The 19,241-nt window shown below is 32.8% G+C and overlaps 1 protein-coding gene across 2 annotated transcripts; it reads right to left on the bottom strand.

Moving 5' to 3' along the window:
• Window positions 1-101: 101 nt before the first annotated feature.
• LOC149729639 (uncharacterized) lies at window positions 102-19,204 on the bottom strand. 2 transcript variants are annotated; one of them, XM_089886065.1, is made up of 24 exons: window positions 19,015-19,204; window positions 18,452-18,689; window positions 17,991-18,156; window positions 17,430-17,599; window positions 16,932-17,016; window positions 16,639-16,715; window positions 16,025-16,170; window positions 15,210-15,387; window positions 14,669-14,793; window positions 13,914-14,010; window positions 13,358-13,538; window positions 12,632-12,859; window positions 12,148-12,311; window positions 10,899-11,041; window positions 10,226-10,416; window positions 9,101-9,248; window positions 8,482-8,639; window positions 7,299-7,465; window positions 6,459-6,722; window positions 5,319-5,444; window positions 4,662-4,854; window positions 3,144-3,343; window positions 1,747-1,885; window positions 102-957 (listed from the first exon to the last, which is right to left on the bottom strand). In XM_089886065.1, exons 1-24 carry the CDS (start codon window positions 19,202-19,204, stop codon window positions 655-657), a joined length of 4,077 nt encoding a protein of 1,358 aa, XP_089742191.1. In that variant the 3' UTR covers window positions 102-654. The 2 variants fall into 2 exon arrangements, with proteins under 2 accessions (XP_089742191.1, XP_089742192.1); XM_089886066.1 differs by lacking the exons at window positions 102-957; window positions 1,747-1,885 and adding an exon at window positions 2,308-2,650.
• Between the last annotated feature and the right edge of the window lie 37 nt (window positions 19,205-19,241).

Below are 19,241 nucleotides of genomic sequence, written 5' to 3'. Positions count from 1 at the left end.
CCTATATAAAAAAGGTTGTACCAGTAATCATATAGGTGTACATTTAATATACCAGTTTGTATACACCTGCATATATAGGAAAACCAGATCGACCAAGCATGTAAATACAAGTTTGTATATTGAACTCACAGTGCACAATGAAATAAGCCGCAAACTAAATAAAACTGTAATAAAATTCCGTTGATGTTTCATATGATACTAAATACAAAATCTATTAGACAACCATGGTATTGTTTATATATCGTGTGCCATAAAGTATAACACGTACTAACTACGCCTTTGTTTGTATAGAGTGGGAAAGATGGGACACCTTTAGCAAAATATATAAAAATCCTGATCCTGTTTTAAACAATTACCAACGGTCTATGGGCGTCTTGAGAATACGGTTTTATAATTGTTTAAATTTTCTGTGTTTACAACCAAATGGAATGAGAAAATCGATTAAAAGTAGTCCCATCTCCCCCCGCCCTATCTGTATTAAAAAGACTACACAGCCTTGTTTTGAAATCGATTACTCTTTAGTTTAATTAAACTATATTTTCGGACTCCTGATGCCCCATTACATGTCGGCGTATTTTAATTCCAAAATACGTCCGTCTGCGGTGACTGGCTCAGTTTCGTGTAGTTAGAAACAGTTGTGCGGAAAAAATGTATTCACGAACTTACGGCTATTGGTGGTTGCGATATTTCAACGCTCGCTTCATTTTCGTGCATAGTGCCGGGTGCATGACGGTTGCTAGTGACAACTGTTGCATTTTCTCTCGAACCCACCAATCCGATGCTAGCGTCACGGGTCACTGGTTTTCCGTCATCGGTCAAGGGTGCAAGGCCATGGAAAGTATGACGTGGGTAGATCTCATGCAAGCGTGGAAGCACTTTATATGGTGGGTATTGGATTCTGTATTCGCTGGAAGTATTTATATGATCTTCTGTTTTGCTCAAATCATCAGTGTCATCCTTTAGTAAAAATAGTTTTTATCGAATTTCCAGCAATAACTACATAATATAAGTAGGGTTAAGGAAGATGGGACACCTTTACATTCTATTTTGTCGTTCCATATGGTAGTAAACAAAGAACATTAAAAGAATTATAGAACTGCATCATCACAACTCCCATAGACCGTTGTTAATTGTTTAAAACAATCAGAATGTTTGGATATTATGTGTTAAAAATGTCCCATCTTTTCACACATTACTATATGCAAATATAGGGTGTCCAACTGCTCAGCAAATCAAATCATGACCACTAAGTGGAACACGTAGTTGCTGTCCAACTAGTTCGGCTTCGACTTGACTTTTTGTCAATTAAAAAATACCGAGCCGGAGGCTACAGACAGGCAGGACAGATTGGAAACAATGACTTCTGGGGTTTCCCCCACAATCTGCGCAATTCAACGCCACAATTATTAAGCTGTACACACTATCCGACATGCGAATTCGCTTGCAAAGTCGTATGCAAAACCCGTGTCCAATTCCGCATGTGGCAGCGAAATCCGGGCAAAATAGGCAAAACGGACGAATTCCGGATACTGTGTACAGCCACCTTTATACGTTAATTCATAAGAAAACTGTGCGCACCATTCGTTTTCAATCAATTCTACCGCATAACTACAAAACCGTAAAAAAATCGGCGCCAAATCGCGCATTATTTTTTACTTCGTAACTCCACGCCAAAAATATTGCAAAAAATATTTTCTGCGCAAAAAATAAACTTTTCAATTAAGCAGGTGGGTGGTTAATAGATACCTTTATTTCGTCCGAGAGCTGCTTGGCGAATTTTGGCTGCAGAGGTGGAATACGGAATAAGTGGTTCTGTCTCTCTTCATCCGTTAGTTCCTTAATGTCGAAGTGTTTGGAAAGAAGTCCACGCTCTTTGTGGTACAAACTGACGGAAGAATTTAACGACATTTGTATTTAAAATTCTTTTTACGGACATTTTTATTTTGCAATTAAATTGGGATAAAATTCACTACAGACTATTACACATTTTAATATATACTCGCACATTCACATACACATATAGTATAAGCTGGGACATTTTCATTCTCTTTTCTTTATTATTCTCATTTTCCTAACCGTATCTCAGCGAATAGCGTTGTAAATTGTTCAGAACACGATCAGGTTATATGGGTTTTAGGTGATAATGGTATCTCACCTTATCCCACAGTACTAAAATACACATTTATGTATATGTATACATTTATATGTATTCAGTAGGGTGGGGTAAGATGGGACTATTTTAGAACAATATATCCAAACATTCTATTCGTGTTGAAAATGTGTCCCATCTTCCCTTCCCTTACTACATATACATAATCACTTTTTTAAACCAAAGCACATTTTCCAGATTCTTTCTTAAAGGAGTATCCTACTTGCTGACGACTGCAAAAATGTTTGTGAATACATTACACTGCAGCTTACCAATATAACTAGTGTACACTAGCAGTTATTAACTACCACATATATAACCATGAATCCTTTCCTACTCTAAACTACTTCTAAAATTACACAAACTCTTTATTTCTTTACATTCTGCCTCAGACAACTGTATAGGTTAGATTTATTCAAAATACACTTCTTGTAATTTTTTCTGCATATTTCACTTCAACTGTTCGCTGCTTGTAAAGTGCTGACACTGTTTTCTTTACATCTAAAAATAAAGTAGGTTTAAAAAATGCCAATATAATTTATAATATAAACATATTTTAGTGCTTTGCAGCTTCGGAAATGAAGATGTCTATCTATGTAAAGTATATTTCTTCAGAAGTGAACCCATCATCCTATTTTCTGATAACGCAATAAAAAAATACAGTATAGTAGGGTGGGGAAAGATGGGACAACATTTTATCCTATTTTCTCGTGTCCCATTCGGTAGTAAACAAAGAACAATCAAAGAATAATAAAACCAAATCCCCATGACTCCAATAGACCGTTGTTCAGGGTATTTGGATATTATGTGCTAAAGTGTCCCGTCTTACCCCACCTTACTATATTTTATATTACCGCAAATTGCCATGTACAGAAAATTACTTCCATATAATGCTGTTCTTATAAAAAATATTCCAAACAGGCATAAAAAAAATAAATAAACCTTTCACAAAAAAAACTGCAAAACATGATTGAATCTCAAAATGTCGACTTACTTCATGTCATGGCCCCATTTTTCGGCGAAATACTGGTGGTGTGGGTCTTTTATTGGAACTTTATTTCGCTCCATATTCCAACTGCTATCATCATAAGGACCAACCATAAACCCAACGTTTTTCTCACGACTCTCATCAAATGCAGGTGGTAGTTTTACCCCACGGGCTCGTGCAGCACGATCTACGCTTGGGTTTTGAACCTACGATGCAAAAAATATAACTGCTGCATAACAGTTAATAAAATAAGTTTATATTGTGTTTATATAAGTGTAGTGGGTGTTGTGAATACAGGTATTGTATATTTCATTCTAATTCCTGGTCCCATTTGGTAGTAAACAAAGAATATTTAAAGAATTATAAAACCATATCTTTACGACTTACATTGACCGTTGGTAATTGTTTAAAAGATTAGGATATTTACATATTATGTGCTAAAAGTGTCCCATCTTACCAAAAATTAATATATATATATATAAGATGTGAAACCTTTTCATTCCATTTTCTCGTCCCATTTAGTAGTAAACAGTGACCATTCAATGAATTATAAAACTATATATATCTTCACAACTCCCATAGACTGTTATTAATTGTTTAAAACACGATAAGGATATTTGGATACCATGTGCTAACGGTGTCCCATCTTCCCCCACCCTACTATATTATTCTATTATGTATTGGTCTTGCTTTACACAGCCCCAATGGTAACAGCACCGAGTTTTGAACCCGCTATGAACCAATTATTTTATGACATGAACGGTCATTCCACTGTGCCAGTTGCCAAATGATAACACTAGATATTCCAGTTCCTTAGGTCAAACTGCTAATTTATTAAAGTAAACAATTATGGAACTGACGAGGCAATGTGTTGAAAATAACATGTCCGTGTTACTTTATCATACAGGTGACAAAGCTAGGCCTAGCGGTTAGCGTTTTATTATTTAATTTTTTGAATTTTTTAACTCGATTTATTTCCTTGTTTATTTTATTTTATTTTGACACACAATTGTAAACTATACCCGCAAGTGCCTATGTCGACAGGGGCGTATGGTGTACCACACCATTTAAATTTTAAAATCCTAATCATATTCCTAGTTTTTGATTGCAGTTTAAAATATACAGTTCGATTTTTTTTTAGTGACTGACATTTTTTGATCGCAGTTTAAATCAATTAATATACAAAACATCACATTCGTTAACTTGTAGCACTTTACATTCATGTTTGGGTTTATAAATTAAACGTGGTGGTTCTGTAGGTCATTCTAAGCACATAAGAAAATGGTAAAAATTTTAACTGTTGTTTTAATTAATAAAGAAAATATTTTAAACTATTATTTCTGTATCTAGTTTAGAATTTTTTAACTATTTTTAACTGTTTTTTTTTAACTGTAATTTTAACTGTTTTTTACCTGTTTTTCAAAACTGCCTTTTTAACTGTAATTTTAACTGTTTTTTAATTTTTTTTTAATTTTTAAAATGTTTGTCGATGATTTTCTACAATATCTCTATTTTTCTACTCACCACTGACAGTGGTGGTATCTCAGGCACTGGAGGGCGCTTTAGAGCCAACTTCTTCGGTTCATCTTTCAAGAGGCAAGTAAGTCGATCGAGTTGATTCGATTTATTCGTTTGTTCTGTTCCTGGAAGAACCCGATGAAATTTCATCCGATCTTCATCAACAACAACTCTCGATCTCCACTCCTCCTCCTCCATTCTACTCCAAAGAGAAAGAAAGAGAATAAGAAATTAAGACAGTCATTTTCAGACTCTTAAAGTAGATACAAGAATAAAAAAAATGTTCTAATTTTTAAAAAATATGATTTTTTTTACTATTTAGTATTTATTTTTTCTAACTTATATAATGAATGAATGAATGTAAATAATATTTATAATAGTTAAACAGATTAGATTACACTGTATGTTCTTATGCAAAGCATTTTAACAAATTTGATACCACCACTATTTTCCTATGTTCATTTAAATTTATAAAAAACTGTATATACTCAAACCAAGAAAAACATAGCTTCCGATAAATTTTTCTCAGATGTTATTGAGCACGTAAGTGTTCATATAAATCCTTTTTCGTTAAATTGTTTTTTGTCGAATTTGTAATTTATTATCAAAATACCTAACACTCTACTAATGCAATACTAGAAACTAATCACAGATAGGTCTTACCGTTTATTTTTTAATTGTTCTTCCTTTAACAACTGACCAGCCAAATGAATAGTAACAGGGGGGGAACTACCAAAATAAGAAACAGGGCGTCGATACAGCTCAACGTCTTCCTTACGATGGTCCCAACTAAAAATTAAAGATATTAATTATTTGATTTGTGTTTGCAATTACAGTAGCGAAGATTTGGAAATATTTTAATGAAAAGTTAGGATAAGTATGAATGTACTTTATTCTTGCGTGGCCGACAGCCGTTAAACACTCCGTTAAACACTGTTCTGTTTTTATACACATCGTGCCAGCTTACGAGTTATCAAGTATGTTACTTTGTTGGTGATTAGTTTTTGGGGATATTTTCATTTTTTATGTATGGCTGATAATTTGGAAAACCCATTAGTGACCACTGAATAAATGAATGAATGTAACTTGCTTTATCCTCGCGTGAAAACGACAGTCGTTATCACACGGGTTTATCACCTCGTGCCAGCTTACGAGTTACCATGTATGTTACTTTGTGGGTTATTATTTTATTTTTTTTTTGTTAATGTATGGCTGATAGTTTGGACAACCCATTAGTGACCACTGGGTTAGAACAATTGCCGATAAGTTTCTTGCCCAAGAACTTACGCCCACAATGGTAGCAGCGTAGAGCATGAGCATAATATCCCCCATACATATGCAAAGGCATTAATATCAGCATGCTCAAGCAATTTTACTGGGTTTTATAGAAGCTCAAAGCTACAAGTTTAAAGTGGAACCTCAAGTTTGGCAAAAAACAAAGTCGATTTTACTATTAAAGTACAAAAGGTATGATCATAATGTCTGTCATAATAATAATAACTTTATTTGTATGTCATAATTGATACTAATTACCAAGTTATTGACAATTTACAAAAGTTGCTTAACATGTGACTTCTTAAAGCTGTTATGTCTGTGTTTTTGTTTACATCTTTTTGGGTAAACAAAATCTTTCTACTATTATTAAAAAAATAGGTAAAACTGAAAACACAAATATGTTACTTCCATGTACAACAACACAAAATTTAACAGCAGCTCTACTATCATTAAAGAAATAGGTAAAACTGAAAACACATATCTGTTACTTCCATGTACAACAACACAAAATTTAACAGCAGCTTTCACCTCATACGATCTCGCTGTAGTGTTGGCTCTAAAATATTCCTATGGAGAACGTTATCCCGGAATTTGAGACGCAGCTCCTCGATTCTGGAGTCATCCGGTTTAAGAGGATGTTCATTACACTCCCGACTGCTTTTCATTCCAGGGAAGAGCATTCCCTGCTCCGTCTTCCAAGCTCTTCTTGCTGCTTCATCCTGCTCCTTGTAATAAGCATCCACATTGATTGGTACAAGCATGGCTGAGTTGTAAGTGGGATGGTATGCGTACCTGTGAACATAAAACACAGTTTAATGCCTCGAATGCAGTAAAAAAGTATATCTTTTTTAAAGTCATTTTTTTTATGTGAAAACGCGGCCATACTTCCTTTTTTTGCAGTTAAATTAGACGTTCTAGTTTATACAAATAGATTACAACATTTTGTTCCTTATAATTGTTAAAATGTTAAAATTATTTAATGCTCAATTTTTTTTTGTGCAAATGTAGTAGATTAATGAGCTCCACACATGCTACACAGGCAAAAACATTTGTAAAGATAAAACAAGACTTTTAATAAAGGGTGTGTATATTTGGTGATATAAGCTGTATAAAAAGAGATTATAGTAGTGGGGGGGGGGGATGAGCCTCATTTCATTCTATTTTCTTATTACATTTGATAGTAAATAAATAACACTCAAAGAATTATAAAACCGTATCCTCACGACTTTCATAGACCGTTGTTAATTGTTTAAAACACGATCAGAATATTTAGATATTAGATGCTAAAGGTGTCCCGTCTTCCCGCACCCTACTATACACAGGTAAAAAAAAAATAATGTAAAATAAATATATGGCATTTTATCCTACCGTGCATCAGGGTCTTGCTGAAGCAACATTTGTCTTAGTTTGTCCTTTGCTAATTCTGTTGTGTTGAGTGTTTGTGTGCTGTAGTTATGAGCTGGGATATCTAATGATAAACTACCAACAGTTGGGTGGAGAGGTCGGCGACGTTTGCCTGCTTCTTGGACTGCAACCTTTAAAAGAGGGGAGATTTTGATTTTTTTTAAATTTTGTAATATTTTATTTTAGAGAATTACAGTCCCTAAGTTACAAACTGATTAATATGCATTTTCTTTAATTAATAACATTAAATTATACCAAATCCTACAAGAACAAATTGCACCAAAATATAGATAAACTTACAATATTTAAAGATTTTTTAAACTTTGTATTATTTTTTATAGAATTACAAGCTTCAAGTTACAAATTGATTAATGTGCATTTTCTGTAATAAATAACATTAAATTATAACAGAATACCAAAAGTTATTCATCAAACAACAGTTTATCACTTTAACTTCATAATATTTCATTTTGTACAGAATTACAAGCCCTAAGTTACAAATTGATTAATGTGCTTTTTCTGTAATAAATAATAATGAATTATAACAAAATACCGAATACCAAAAATTATACTTAAACAAATTGTACCATGGTATAGATGAACTTACAATATCAAAGTTTTTTTTTTATCTTTGTATTATATATTTTTTTACAGAATTATAGGCCTTTAGTTATACATTAATTATTGTGCTTTTTCTGTAAAAAATAACATTAAAATATAACAAAATTGAAAAAAATAGAATTTATACCATGGCAAGATCAAACGACAGTTTATCGCTTTAACTGTGTAATATTTTATTTTGTACTTTAAAAGTTTTCTTTACTAATTAACTATTTCTACTTTTTTCTTACCTTAAAAAGTTCTTATAATAGCTAAACAAATTGGATGACACGGTATGTAGTTATACAAGCATTTTAACAAATTTGATTCTCCTATTTTCCCAAAATAAATAACATTAAATTAACCAAAATCCAAAAAAATATGCTAAAACAAATTTACCAAAATATAGAAAACTTACACTCACTGTATGTACTTATACAAAGCATTTTAACAAGTTTGATACTTTTTCCCAGATAAATAACAATAAATTAACCAAAATACAAAAAATACATGCCAAAACAAATTTACCAAAATATAGAAAACTTACAATATTTAAAGTGACATAATCAGCTTGTGCTTCCACATAGTCACGTTGGCGAATTAATTCCATGAATTGTGAATTCTTGTTGTCTATGGGTGTCCAACGACGGCCTGGGTATTTCTTTTTTGGTTCCGACTCTTTTATTAGAAGTTCATTCGCCTTGTCTAAAAAAGTTTTAAAAAAATAACAATAATTAATTTTAAAAAACTTTCATTTTAGTTTTTAAAAATTGTGTTTGAAAATAGAGATATTTCATATATTTGTCTGAAACAATTAGAAAAGTAATATTAATAATGAATTTAAAAAAAAAATGGATTTTTGTTTTAAAAAAAAATATATATATATTCTTAAAAAAAAATTGTATTTAATATTAAATAAAAAGTTGTTTGCAATAAAACAGAAAAAAAAACATTATAGCATAGAGATGTATTATTATTTATTTGTCTGAAATAATTAAATTGATAACAGTAATAAATTTTTAAAAAAATCACATTTAGGTTTGAAAAACTAAAAGTTGTATTTAAAAATAAAGAAAAAGGTTGTTAATAAAGAAAAAGGCAATAAAATAGAAAAAGAAGCAATATAATGTACAGAAATTTTATATATTTTGACTAAAATAACTGACCAGTTTCATTGTTTTTAATCTCAGGTTTGTTCTCAAAGTCTTCATAAGTGAGAGGAACCCCAAACTCTCGGCTCATAGATATCACCATTTCAGATGTTGGGAAACAATTGGAATGAACAACATCTCGTAACTTGGTAAGGTTTGAGATCTAACAAAGTAAAAGTTAAATTAATAAAAAAACAATGCTAGGTTTAATTATACCGTAACTGTTTTATGATTTATATAATAAAAATATAATAAGTTCTGGGTTGGCCAAGTCAAACATACGAAAAAAGTGAAAAACAATGTTACATACACACTCATGTTTGCATGTAAAACAGAACAGCAATGTGTAATATAGTAGGGTTGTTAAAAACGGGACACTTTAACACATAATATCCAAATATCCTGATTGTGTTTTGAACAATCAACAACGGTCTATGGGAGTTGTAAGGATACGGTTTTATAATTCTTTAAATGTTCTTTGTTTACTACCAAATGGGACAAAAAAATAGAATGAAAAGGTGTCCCATATTACCCACCCTACTATATATTATATTTAAAGATAAAACAGTATCATTTATTTTATATCAGGTGCCGTGGCATAGTGGTTGTGCCTGCCTGTAACCAAGAGGTAATGGGTTTAAGGCTTGACGCTGCTACCATTGTAAGCATATGTGTCTTTGGGCAAGACACTTAACGGCAATTGCTCCAACCCAGTGGTCACTAATGGGTTGTCCAAATTATTAGCCATTCATAAAAAAAAGAAAAATCCAAAAAATAAAAATAAATAAATATTCACTCACAAAGTAACATACATGGTAACTCGTAAGCTAGCACGAGGTGTAAAACTTGTGTGATAACGACTGTCATTTTCTGGCCACGCGAGGATAAAGTAAGTTATATTCATTCATTCAAATACCGATATAACGACCATTGCTAACGTAAATTGGGAAGCAACCTTTGTAGGTAAAGGGAAATTAGATCCTACCTATATGGTAATACGGTTTTATATTAGGTTGCGGTAGGCACTGGAAAATAATTAAACTTGAAAAAAAACACGATGTTTTCAGTTCATGACTTGCTGTTCAAAAGACTCTACCAAGTATGCTTACGACGCGCATGAAAAAGATGAAAGCTACTCACCTCATGCATTTTAGTGAGGCATTCCAAGCACTTGTGAGGCACCATATCTCTAACGTATAGAAGAGGTTGCTGAAGTATCTTAGTGATTGGTTGATGAAGTCGAACTCGACACAAATCAACATCCAATCCAGAGTAGAGCCGAGTGCTGAAGCTGAGAGAGGAATCAAAGAGATGAACGAGGACTTCACCATCTGAATATTAAATTGTGTTTGTTTTAAAGTTGAACTATGGAAAAATTTAAAACCTAAGATAAACAATGCTTTTAAAAAACTATTAGGAAAGAATTTAAAACTTTATCTTTTTGAATAGATTCTATTTCATAAGAGACTGACGATGCTATTTAGGTCAAATTTATATCTTTTATCACAGAATTAATTGGACATAATTTTCGCACCAGATCCTTACTGTATTTCCTTACACAAGAATTATTCAACCGTATGAACACGAGATCAGGGTCAAATTCATGGAATTTTTTACATTTTTGAATTAGGTTAAATCCAAGGCAAAAGTGGTTAGCGCGCCTGCCTGTAACCCAGGGTTATGGGTTCAAGGCTCGACGTTGCTACCATTGCAGGGGTATGTGTCCAGTAAGTTAAGTAGGTTTATACTTAATTTATAACTTGCTCTAGATGTACTACCTTGGTTGTATGAACAAAATTATTAATAAATAAACCTTTAGGCTCCTTTCTTTGAATAGCTTGCAGTAAAGTTTGCATTGCTCCCTCTCTTAAGCCCTCTAACACCATCCAGTGTAAGTTACCATCAATAAGATGGAAACCAGTGATCACATCAAGTGTTTTGCTCTTTTTCTGTTCCCTGTTTAACAAAACAACCTGTCAGTTAGTATTATGGTCACATAAGTAGCTAAAGGCATTGTGTGCATATGAACAAATCATGGTCTAGCGCTGTGGCACAATTGGTAAGGCTATAGCCCAGAGGTAATAGGTTCAAGGCTCTGCGGTGCTTCATTGTGGGCGTATGTGTCCTTAGGTAAGACACTTAGTGGTAAGTGCTCCAACCCAGCGGTCATTAAAGGATTGTTTAAATTGTCAGCCATACGTAAAAAATCCTAAAATAACAATCACCGGCGCCGTGGCGTAGTGGTTAGCGCGCCTGCCTGTAACCATTAGGTAATGGGTTCGAGGCTCGTCGCTGCTACCATTGTGGGCGTATGTGTCCTTGGGCAAGACACTTAACGACAATTGCTCCAACCCAGTGGTCACTAATGGGTTGTCCAAATTATCAGCCATACATAAAAAAATGAAAAAATCCAAAAAAAAAAAAAAATAATCACCCACAAAGTAACATACATGGAGACTCGTAAGCTGGCACGAGGTGTTAAACCCGTGTGATAACGACTGTCGTTTTCCGGCCACGCGAGGATAAAGTAAGTTACATTCATTCATTCATTCATTCATTCACCCACAATGCTGGTAATTTGAAGAACCCCTTGTGACCACTGTCTTGCCCAAGTATACACATGCCCACTAAGGTAGCAGCGACAAGCCTTGAATCCATTACCTCTGGGTTCGAGGCAGGCGCCCAAACCACTTTGCCACGACGCTGAATATACATTTTTGAATGAATGAATGAATGTAACTTACTTTATCATCGCGTGGCCGAAAAAGAACAGTCGTTATCACACAGGTTTAACACCTTGTGCCAGCTTATGAGTTACCATGTATGTTACTTTGTAGGTAATTATCTTTTTGGATTTTTTTTCAATTTTTTATGTATGGCTGATAATTTGAACAACTCATTAGTGACCACTGGGTTGGAGCAATTGCCGTTAAGTGTCTTGCCAAAGGAGACATACCCTCAGAATGGTAGCAGCGACGAGCCATGAACCCATTACCTCTGGGTTACAGGCAGGCGCGCTAACCAATATGCCACGGCACCGGACTTTTAATTATCTTACTTACATAGACAACTTATAAGTTGACAACGCAGCATCCAAAACATCTTTCTCAAACTGGTCAAGCTTGAGCGCTTTGGCGTTTGTACTTGTCACTAACTCCTCAATTTGCTTGAGCAGTGTTTTGTTCGAATAACTGAAGTAATAAATCACACGAGAGAATGGGCACACCTGTGGTACAGATGTCTATGAATAATATGTTGGTGATGTGGGATTACAGTGTTGAAATAAGTGTCTCTACCAAAACAAGGTATTGTATTGTTGGTTCTTTTGTAAAGATGGATTTCATTTTATAAAGGAATAATAGAGAATAACATTAATAGGTAACAACATGCGTCTTTTATACAATATACAATTGACACAAATTCTTATTGAATTACAACCATTTGATATACAAAGGGTATGGGGTAGTACAAACATGTTGGCAACAAATGTAATAACTATGTAATGCAAATACACTACTTTTAAATTACATACTAAACGCAACACACCTGGTTAGGTAGCGGCAACAAACAAGGCACGTTCTGAGCAGGAACAAATGGATGAGACAATGTAAGCGTCATTTTAACAGTCGTTCCTGCATGGATGTAATGGCCAGGATGTAAAGGAGGCCTCTGTGGTCGATCTACTTCACCAGATATTCCAACCAACCGTGTTTTACCCGATAAATCGGGGTTGTCACGCAGCATGTCAGGTACAGGGGAAGGGTTCACATTTGCCTGCACAAGTGAGAGAAGGTGAGAAAAAGGTATTTTTCTACTTTTGTAAAATTGAGAGGGAAAAGTTGTAAGAGAATTTTGAAAAAAAATTTGAAATTTATAACTTTGAATTTTAAGAAAACATTAACAAACGTTGTATCTTCACCATCACAAAACAAACAATTGCTGGAAAATCTTTTCAGACTCATAATACACCAGGCGGTGAAAGCATATAAAAAAAAACAATGTCAAAAATTTTAAATAAAACACTAAATCTGATTAAATATTTTATATGATATATTACAGATAAACTCCTAACACAGTTATAAAAAACTATGTTTTATACACCTCATGTCGGCTTATGAGTTACCGAGTATGTTACTTTTTGGATTAATACTATTAACATTTTATTTTTTACGAATGGCTGATAATTTGAACAACCCATTAGTGAACACTGGGTCGGAGCAGTTGCCGTTAAGTAAATTTCTAAACCAATTATAAAAAACCTAAATCTGTCACCTGTAATCTGATGGTGGTTTGACCACGAAGAACATCAACAAGTGGCATGTGGGCCACACCATACGGATCAAAACCTTGCTTTTTTGAACGAAATGCATTAAACGCAGTTCGTTTGGCACTAACTAGACCAACATTAGAAAGTTTGTCGTCGTCTCTCTCTTCACCAAATATGGTCGCTTGTCTAGAGAAGAGAATTGTAGAAAAGTGTGAATAAAATAAAATCAGTTCTCTGGTTTTAAATCTAAAAACATGTTTTTTGGGTTTTAAATTAAAAAGTTTTTTTTTTATTTTAACCCAAAAAAAAAACGTTTTCAAGATTTAAGTGTTGACTGGGTGTAAGAAGTGCAATAGGGAGGAAAAACAAAGAGTGAAAAGTTGTAAAGCATTTATAAAAAATGCATGCTATATTTTCACATTAAAACACACAAGTTTCAAACGTTTAGAAAATTAAACTGAAAACATAATGTAAGATAACTGTTGTTATTTACAGACATTATAACACGTGTGTTCTGTATCTTACACCTCGTACCAGCTTACGGGTTATCATGTATCTTACCCTGTGTCACTTTGTTCTTTCTGATCACGATCATGAACCTCCAGCATCAGTTTGTTGCCTTGTATGAACTCGCGTACCTCTCCTTCATCCAACAAACCTATAGAGAATAAAAATATAATAACTATATTTGTCTCCTTGATTGCGGTAGCAAAGATTTGGAAATGTTTTAGGCAAAAATACAGGATATAGCGACAAAACAACAGTTGTTAAAAAACGCTTACAGTAAAACACATATTTACATTTAATTGATAGAAAATAAGCGTGGGTACTACACCTATGTATGTAGGGTATAGTTATAAGGTGCAGGTTTTTTATTTACATGGGTTGGGTAATGAACAACTTAGGCCTTAAGTACATAATCCAAAACATGGGATTTATTCATTCGAATCTTTTATGTATGAGTGAGGTCCTTGAGAACCTGAAATTTACTCCAAGTTTGACTCATTACCCAACACCATCAATTTATCCATATAAGAAAAAAAAAGATAACATAATTTATTGCACATTTTCATTAGAATAAAATACAGGTTTAGAGATGCATTTTATACGTTTTATGTTTTTTCTGAGTGCAGTAAAAGTACATAATAGTAAAAAGTAAAGCAGTCTAACCTCCATGCATTAAAAAGGTTCAAACCATGTTTATTTTTAGACTCCAGTGACTTCCTTAACATTCACAGAAAAACAGACAAACTAAACACTAAGAAAATAAAATGGTGCCAAAAACAGCAGAAATTATTATATATAATTCAATTTACCGAGCAGTATGACATGAACATCTTCAAAATAAATATGTTTTCCATGTGGACGTGAAGCAGTTACATGAGTTGGATGGCCCAGGAATGAATATTGGCAGTGGACTGGTTTGCAAAGTTCGGATAATCTAAAAACATTGGTTAGGTAGGTGAAATTCTGTAAAATACTATTAAAAATCATTAAAAATTATTTATAAAAGTAGATAAATGTCACAGATTTATCTTTTTGTTGCAAGTCAATTTCAAAAGCTGTAACACACATGTTCTAGTGGTATCAACGAATAAAAAAGGAGCTCTCTACAAAGTTACATCAACGGTTATAAAATATTGTAGGTTGAAAAACATAAGACACCTTTTCATTCTATTTTCTGGTCCCATTAGGTAACAAAGAAAATTCAAAGAATTATAAAACAGTATCCTTATGACTCCCGTAGACCGTTGTTAGTTGTTTAAAACTTGATCAGGATATTTGGATATTATGTGCTAAAGGTGTCCAATCTTCCCCACCCTACTATATATAAAAAATAAAAATAAAAAAACTCACTGTTGGTAAGGTATTGGTGTTGCTGGTAGGTCTTTCACTGCTTTTAAGTTTATTACAAGAGGGTTAAGAGATTTCTCCAGTTCATGAGGTAACAATGGACCATCAAGAGATAGTGTGACATAACAATCACGTACTGAACCACTTGGTTCGGACAATTTCGATGAAACTGTTTTAACTCCTGGAAATAAAAATGGTTTCATGACAACTGGGTAGGAGGTTTGGAACAAATGGAAAATAAAAATGAAAACTGGAATAAATAGAAAATAAAAAGAAAAAAAATGAAAAGTAAAAATGAAAACTGGAATAAAACGAAAATAAAAAGGACAAAATGGAAAATAAAAAATAAAAACTAGAATAAATGGGAAAAAAATGAAAACTGGAATAAACAGAAATTAAAAAAGAAAAAAAAAATAGATTAAAATAAAAAAATAAAAACTGGAATAAATGAAAAATAAATATGAAGACTTTGTTTTCACATATTTTTAAAATATATTTTCACCATGGTGTTTAGATTCATGTCCAAATATATTACTAGACTACTTGAGACTTGAGTAATTATCCAGTTTAATTGAATAAATATCATCACAAAATAAGCACAGCAGTTTATCATGTATTGTTTAATTGTCTACATTAGTTGCTTTATTATTGTGTGATCAATTCAAAAAATCAGATTTAGCGTAATGATATACAACTCTAGTTAAATAAGTTACAGATAACTGAAGTGCTGTATATTCATATCAAAAACAAACTGTTGAATAATGTTTAAACTTTTACCCAATTAAAAATTTCACTAAATTCAATTTAAATATACAAACCTCCAAAAAGACTTTCCAGTTTAACTGAAATATTAACAGGTTTGCATCGTGCACTTGTGACCGCTGTCTTTGCATCAGCTTTGTTGTTTTTTTTTAATCCAGCTGAGTTTTCCAAGATAGCTCCTCTTGGTACAGGTGCACCTGCCCTGTTAAAAAATATTCTTGTATTGCTAATTATGGGTATGGCCAAGGCTAATACAAAACCCCAGTCCCCTAAGCACCTAGTAGTAAGACGTTGAACTCATGGTAAAATACAAGTTAAATGCAATTTGTGTCCAAAATTACACTAGGTATAGAAAAATTCATGTTTTTCTGTAATTTGCAGTTAGACTACTCAGTGTTTCTACGACTCTGACCTCACTCATATAGAATCCAATTAAACAAAGTTATAGTTTCTGTTTATTGCTCACTGTTTTCTTGTGGCCGCCTATTTGCATAATTTTTTAGTGTTATCCAGGGTTGCTCATATTTTGAAACACTGTTATAACCTGTACCTGACAGCAAGTAAAAGGCTTAGCAAAAAAAACTGTTTATTACAAAAAACACACAATGCACATTTAAATAAAAGGACATGCCTAAAGTTAAACTATTACATAATAATGTAATGGACAAACTTTGGTTCCTTTAAAAGACGTTTTTCGGTGTTGCGCAACATTCCGCCATTTCTTTCCAATTCCTTTTGTAACACAGCCTAAATAAGGAACAAATTTAATGTAAAACAATTTTTTATGTTAAATGATAAAATCAAGTTAATAGAAAAGCGGGTTTATTAATTAAGCTGTGACATGTGTTAAACTGTTTTTTTTTTAACTGTAAAAAACTATACCTGTTTTATACACAAAGAGCATTTGTGTGTGCTTAGCTAATTTGGAAAGATAAACAAGCATTGATCAGACAATATAAATACCTGCTGCTTTTTCAATTCATTGATTCTTTTCTTCTCTTCATCTGAAGCGTTAATACCAGCTAACCTGCCAAGTGTACTTCTCACTCTGCAAGATATCAAGTTTGGACTTTATAACATAAAAATTTAAAAATAAATATATATTTGCATGTCACTTATTTATTCTCAAGGACTAAGCATATTTTAAACTGATGCAAGATAAATGTGAATGAATGTAATTTTGCTTCATGCTCTCATAGCCAGAAACGACAGTCGTTATAAGACGGGTGTTCATACACCTCATGCTAGCTCAATACTAACCATGTGACTGTGTGTTACTTATTATTTTATTGAAATTTTATTGATGTACGGCAACATTAGACAAACACATTTTACTTTCTATAGTGTTGTATGTATACACCACTAAAGTAATGGTTAAAATAGTTTGCCACAAGGGAGGAGTTTTTAAGCAGCTAAGGCGAGATAATGTTTTTTCTTAATTAAATGAAACCAGTGCTTCACCTTATTGGCTGCAGATTTGTTAGATCCTCTTTATTTTCTTTGTCAGCAGTCACTGTTTCATCTAGAAGTGTGTGCAAGTTTTTGTTTTGCTGATCTTTGATATCAATTACAGAGTCTCTGGGTTGGACATTCAACCAACTGTTGGACTGCCTTGCTACAACTCCTTGCACCTGGCAATTAAAAATAACAGGGAATGAAACTATTTTAACAACCGTTGGGTACAAAGAAACATTTTATACAATAGAAATATTAGGCAAACCAGAATGAACCTAAATATGAATGTAACTTGCTTTATCCTCAGCTTTCCTCATGCGACAAGACAGTCGTTATTACATGAGTGTTCTGTTTCACGCACCCAAAGCCAGCCTACCAGTTACATGAATGTAACTTTGTGGGTAATTGTTATTCTGGGGAGGATTTTTTTAGGTTTTTTTTATGTATGGCTGAAAAAAACAAACAAAAATATTTTGTACAGTTATTTAGTATGTTATCTGTATAATTCAACCAAAGATACAGATTTAATTAGCATTATAAATGTTATTGTTTAACTAGTTTACTTACCCCTTTACCAGGAATACCAGATTCAGTAGCAGATGGAAGCCGAAATGCCTTTGGTCGATCACTGCGAGCTTTAACAGACACTTTATCCTTTGCATCCCAGATCTTCATATTAACGGTGTGGTTGTACAGTGACATAACATTCTTACTTGTCACTTCAATCTCATGACTGTAAAATGGTTTTCATGTATTTTTTGGTATCTATAGTTTTTTAGAAATTCTAAAAATAGAGTGATATTGTTATAAATTAATGTTGATTTAATTTTTCTTTTTTTGTAAATTAAATTTTCATAAATTATTCTAAACTAATTTTTTCATTAATTATAGTAAATTATATTTCATAAATAACTGTTAATTTATATTTTCATAAATTAGTATTAATTTAATTTTTTATAAGTTATTGTTAATTAAAAGTATGCAACACACCAATGGAGAGAATTGTTAGTATAGAGATGAATTTTTACCTATGCATCCATGCCACCCATACATTCTGCCCATCATCCCAAGTCTTCACCACGCGAGAATCGTTCTCGGTGAAAATTTTTGCGGCCACAGAATAAGTTACGACATCGGTAATAGTTCGCTCCTGTTGTGGAGCAATCAAATACTCGCAATGCAGATATTGATTGGCACGAGGAGCATCAACGGTTTTCTTGTTCCTTTTCACCAATTCCTCAAGCAATTTACTATGTTCGTCTGTGGCTGTTTAATAAAAACTGTATTTTTATATTTTTATCTATAAATTATATAGGTCTACAAGACCAATGCAAAAAGTCAAGATATAAAATTTATTTTTTATGAGATATTGAAAAATAAAAAAATGTTTGGATGATAATAACTATTTTTCTCTATTTTTATTTTACAATTTATATAAAGTAAAATACAGTAATTAAACATTTTAAAATTTCTAGAAAATTTAAAAATATCCAGGAATGTGTCAAGAAATTTATATTTTTACATGAAGTAGGTTTACACTATACATAATAACGTGGGTATATCATACGTTCGATACAATAGTAATATTTACGTTTTGGATAGGCGACAGCTACTGTTACAGTTACAGTAACAACATGTGGCTTTACGGTCCCTTGTTTTGCTTTTTCCACAGGTTCTTTGACAGATTTGGAGCTTCTTGAAGATTTTGCTGAACCAACAAAACTGGGTACTGTGCTATGCTTGTCGTCGGGACTTCTGGTCAATTCAGGAGAGTCAGCCATTTTGATAAAGTTACATACTGAGCAAAGACACTATGCA

The sequence above is a fragment of the Ciona robusta genome, chromosome 10 (genome assembly GCF_009617815.1).
Source record: "Ciona robusta chromosome 10, ASM961781v2".
In the NCBI taxonomy this organism is placed as follows: Eukaryota; Metazoa; Chordata; class Ascidiacea; order Phlebobranchia; family Cionidae; genus Ciona; species Ciona robusta.
This window is presented reverse-complemented; position numbering and strand designations above follow the sequence as displayed.

Coding starts and splice junctions, on each gene's coding strand:
- LOC149729639 (XM_089886065.1), bottom strand. CDS start 19,204: ATGGCTGACTCTCCTGAATTGACCAGAAGTCCCGACGACAAGCATAGC. Junction 14,011..14,668: donor TGTTCATGTCATACTGCTCG/GTAAATTGAATT, acceptor TATTCTCTATAG/GTTTGTTGGATGAAGGAGAG. Junction 12,312..12,631: donor TGTTGCCGCTACCTAACCAG/GTGTGTTGCGTT, acceptor TCTGTACCACAG/GTGTGCCCATTCTCTCGTGT.